Source organism: Priapulus caudatus, unplaced genomic scaffold (assembly GCF_000485595.1).
Source record: "Priapulus caudatus unplaced genomic scaffold, Priapulus_caudatus-5.0.1 Scaffold4783, whole genome shotgun sequence".
Taxonomy (NCBI): Eukaryota; Metazoa; Priapulida; class Priapulimorpha; order Priapulimorphida; family Priapulidae; genus Priapulus; species Priapulus caudatus.
The window spans coordinates 2487-7382 of NW_014581844.1; the positions used below are offsets into that span (position 1 = coordinate 2487).

Consider the following 4896-nt stretch of genomic DNA (forward strand, 5'->3'; position numbering starts at 1 on the left):
GCAACCGACCTAGCAACAGTAACCATGGGGGAAGCAACCGACCTAGCAACAGTAACCATGGGGAAAGCTACCGACCTAGCAACAGTAACCATGGGGAAAGCTACCGACCTAGCAACAGTAACCATGGGGAATGCGACCGACCTAGCAACAGTAACCATGGGGGAAGCGACCGACCTAGCAACAGTAACCATGGGGGAAGCGACCGACCTAGCAACAGTAACCATGGGGGACGCGACCGACCTAGCAACAGTATCCATGGAAGAGTGCGTGTTATTGGTCGACTGCTGACCTCTGTAACCCTAGTGCCTCCAACCGATTTATGCATAAATATTAACATAATATCTACAGGTAGATATGTGACGTTATCGCCAGACCGATTCGGAGTGTTAGCGAGACCCGGCTGGGATGAGTGGGAGTCGTGATCCTGGGATCTACAGCCTAGTAATCTCTGGCTTCTTCCCACCTCCCTCTCCGTCCTCGCTCATCGCCGGGTTCTCGTGACCTAGAGACTCTTCCTTGTTGTCATAGTTACTGGACGTCCCATTCTGTTGCTCAGCAGGCGTGCTGTTGAAGGACAGAAGTCGTGGTCTAGATCTGTAAGAACAGTAGCGGTGACGTCATATCAGGAGCGGTGACGTCATATCAGGAGCGGTGACGTCATATCAGGAGCACGTAAATAGCACCGTCATGGTTGGGCAATATGGACGATGGTAATGGTTGACATGGGTTTATTACACACACACGCGCGCAGCACACACGCCACATACACACACGCATATTACTAATATCAAGAACACATCATAAACAGAGTCATTATGATATGTCGTTTATCGCCATTAATATTATAGTTACGGTTAATTAAATTAAAGCTATTCTCCCGCTATCCCCAATCACAGCTATGACATAGTTGTGACGTAGCTGCGACGTAGCTATGACGTAGCTGCGACGTAGCTATGACGTATTTGTGACTTACTTTCCGAATCTCTCTCCATCTTCCAGTGTCTCGGGTAGCGGTTGCCCTTTTGTTTCCGGTAACAACAGAGCAGCAAATCCAGCGATGATACCCGCAATTCCCATTATGTACATAGAGAGTTACAGAAAGGAGAGGTGTGGAACAGTGTTATCGCTACAATAACAAAACACACCACACTGTGAACACATTCACGTGTTCCATCAGTACATTAGAGAGTGGTGGACAGTGTTATCCTACAATAAACAAACACACACACTGTGACACACACACGTGTTCCCATCAAGTACATAGAGAGGTGTGGGACAGTGTTATCCTACAATAAACACACACACAACACACACAACACACCACACACACACACAACACACGCACACGCACACACACACACACATCACAACCACTGTGACACACACACACGAGTAGGATGTCAGCGCCCTCTGTTAGAAAGCATCTGCCGCCCCGATCCCTGTAAGGACATGTACATGCCCTGCCGCCCCCGATCATGTATCCGACATCCGTACATGCCCTGCCGCCCCGATCATGTCATAGGATCATGGTACACTGCCCTGCCGCCCGATCCATGTATGAATGTACATGCCTGCGCCCCCGATCAATCGTATAGGCGCATTACATGCCTGCCGCCCCGACTCATGTATATCGGACATGTCATAGCCTGCCGCCCCGATCATGTATAGGACAGTGTACATGCCTGCCGCCCCGATGCTGTATAGGACACTGTACAATCTGCCGCCCCGATGCATGTATAGGACAGTACATGCCTGCCGGCCCCGATATTGCTATAAAGACATGTACATGCTGCCGCCCCGATCATAGTATAGGACATGTACATGGCTGCCGCCCGATCATGTATAGGACATGTACATGCCTGCCCTTCCCGATCATGTATAGGACATGATCATGCCTGCCGCCCCGATCGATGGTATAGGAACATGTACATGCCTGCCGCCCGCGACATGTATAGGGACATGTACATCTGGGAAATAGAATCATATCTCCTATATAAGACGCAAAGAGATTCGGATTGCACATTCAGAGTACAGGTATGGTGAGCGATATATCCTGCCCCTCGCTTCTCCCTTAAACTGACCTCCCTCCTCCACTCTAACTCTCTCTTCCTTGCCCTCGCCTCACTCCTCCTCTAACTCCCTCCTCCCTCCTCCTTTCCTCGCCTCCCTCCCCCTCCCTTCGCCTCCTCCCTCGCCCTCCTCTCCCCTTCCCTCCCTCCCCCTCCCTCTCCCCTCCGCTCCCTCCCCTCTCCTCTAATACATACTTACCATGGATGGCTATGAAGGGGAGATAGTGATGCACCAAACCTAGGCAGCGCCGAATCCTATGTGCCTATGCGGTGTTCCTCCTCCCCCCCTCCCTCCCTCCCTCCCTCCCTCTCCTCCCTCCCTCCTCCCTCCTCCTCCCTCCCTCCCCCTTCCCTCCTCTCTCCTCTAGTACATACTTACCATACCAGTAGCTTATGAAGGAAGATATGAGCAACCGAAACCTGCGGCAGGCGATCCGCATGCCTATGGCCATGTGTTCCTCCCTCGGCCTCCTCCTCCTCCCTCCTCCTCGCTCTCCCTCGCTCGATCGCCTCCCTCCCTCTTCTTCTATAACATACTTACCATAATAGCTATGAAGGGAGATATGACATGCTACCAAACCTAGCGCAGGCCGATCCATGCCTATGCCTGTGTTCCTCCTCACCCTCCGCTCGCCTCCCTCCTCCCTGCCTTCCTCCTCCCTTCCCTCGCCTCCGCTCCCTCCCTCCTCCTCTAACACATGCTTACGTCATGATACTATGAAGGAGATAGAATGCCACCAAACCTAGCGCAGGCCGATCCCATGCCTATGCCTGTGTTCCTGACCACAGTAGGGAACAGTTCAGCTGAGTAATTGTAGACAACAGCGAGTCCGATTGACATGAACATCTTCCCAACCAGAGCTATCGTCGTTCCCAGCCAGGCGATATCTGCGCACGGAGACGGTAACCATGGTAATGGACGCCGTCGGTCGCTAGGCAACAACGAGATGGGTAACCACAGCAACGCGGTATCACCGGGAGGTGTCGTAGCAACCGGGAATATCGTTGCAACGTGGTGCGCGTGAATGCGTTACCATAGCAACAAACAGGATGGGTGGCAAGCATCCCGTACATTATACATGAATAAATAAGAAATAAATATATTAATGATATAAATATGTAATAAAAATAGCACATTAATTTGCTACATTGTGTTATAAGATGTCTATATTGTGTTATATGGATTAGTGTATCATATATAATTATAATATACATATATATACATATATAATAAATGCTTTGTTGAAATAAAAAGAAAGAAAGGTATAATTTGCTAATTCAGATTTGTATCTATCTCTGCATCGAAGCCACTAATACCTGGGAGAAATGCGCGAAGAGCAAGCAGGCAGCGCCCTACCGAACATGGCGCCGCTCACAATGGTGACCTTGCGACAAAGTACGCCATCGATGGAATACACTGCAACAGTGAGTAAGTGTAACGACGGGCGTGTAGAAGTAAGAAGAAGAGCAAGAGAAGAGAGAGGGCAGTAGAGAGCGAGGAAAAGGAAGGCAAGAGAAGGTGAGGAACGAGGAGAAACAGATGAATTGTGTATAGTGGTGGTTGACTGGAGCATGGTAGCGGAGGAGGAGGAGGAGGAGGAGGAGGTTTAGCATGAATAAGGAGAAGAAGGCTTAGGATGAGGGAGAACATGTAAATTCTCAGCGACCATCAAATCAATGTATATATATATAAATAAATAAATAAATATATATATAGGGACCATCTCATTAGCATATATATAAGTTATATATATATATATATATTTATATATATTTATATATATTTATATATGATAGGGGACCATCACACTAATATATCATGTAGGGAGCATCTCACCAGTATATAAGCGGGTAGTTCCACGGCTCCAGACAGTACAAAGTTAACGTAGACATCGCCCACCAACGATGCCGTGTTTAGCGATAGTCCGTAATAACTTAACGACGACACGAACCTGTAATACACGAGGTTAGTGTCAGTGTTAAAAGTGAGAGTCAGTGTTAGAGTAGGCGAGGGTTAGTAGTTAGTGTTAGTCTGTTAGCGTTAGGGTTAGGGTTAAAGTAAGCGATTTGGGTAATGTGTTACGAGTTTAAAGTAAGCGAATTAGGGTGAGTGTTAAGACAGTTAAAGTAAGAGATTAGGGTGAGTGTTAGAGGTTAAAGTATAAGATTAAGGGTGAGTTTAAGGTTCAAGTAAGGATTAGGGTGAGGGGTTAGAGGTTAAAGTAAGGATTAGGGTGAGTGTTAGACAGGATCGTAGCATCTTGCCAGTTTATTGTACGATCAATAGTACGGTAGCATTTATACTCGAGTCTTTACAAACTATTTGACGCCAGTAGTGCAACGGTCGTATATGTACTCAACCATTGTAGAAACATGACGAGGGACGATGCGACGTAGGTTGGCGTTACCTCAATAGATTTCCAGCCCCGTGTCGGTGACGCATAGGAGTAAATCTCTCCTCCTCTCCACCCTCCTCGTCTTTCTGCTTCTCCTTCTACTCAAAATAATGCATCATCATCATCGTCGTCGTCATCGTCGTCATCGTACCAATAACGAGAAACAACAACAGTAAGTAATAGGATTTGATAAAGAATCATAACAAGTTGTTTGCCTGTTGTTTGTTGTTGTTGTTGTTGTTGTTAGTTGTTGTTGTTGTTGCTACTGCTGCTGTTGTTGTTTGTGTTGTTGTTGTTGTCTGCTCGCTACTGACGTTGTTGTCTTGTTGGTTTTAATTGTTGTTATTGTTGTTGTTATTGTTTTGCTGATGATGATGTCGTTGTCTGTTGTTATTCGTTTGTTGTTGTTGTTGTCTGGTTGTTATTGTTGT

At 47.3% G+C, this 4896-nt stretch overlaps 1 protein-coding gene and 1 long non-coding RNA gene across 2 annotated transcripts; both read right to left on the bottom strand.

The window, feature by feature from the left end:
• Positions 1–14: 14 nt before the first annotated feature.
• LOC106819848 (solute carrier family 22 member 15-like) lies at positions 15–2954 on the bottom strand. The gene is made up of 5 exons (XM_014824423.1): positions 2802–2954; positions 2611–2636; positions 1261–1286; positions 974–1084; positions 15–594 (listed from the first exon to the last, which is right to left on the bottom strand). Exons 1-5 carry the CDS (start codon positions 2914–2916, stop codon positions 432–434), a joined length of 441 nt encoding a protein of 146 aa, XP_014679909.1. The 5' UTR covers positions 2917–2954; the 3' UTR covers positions 15–431.
• Positions 2955–3447: 493 nt separating this feature from the next.
• LOC106819849 lies at positions 3448–4530 on the bottom strand. Its single transcript, XR_001395506.1, has 3 exons — positions 4431–4530; positions 3907–4021; positions 3448–3486 (listed from the first exon to the last, which is right to left on the bottom strand). It is a non-coding gene; the product is annotated as an uncharacterized LOC106819849 (long non-coding RNA).
• Between the last annotated feature and the right edge of the window lie 366 nt (positions 4531–4896).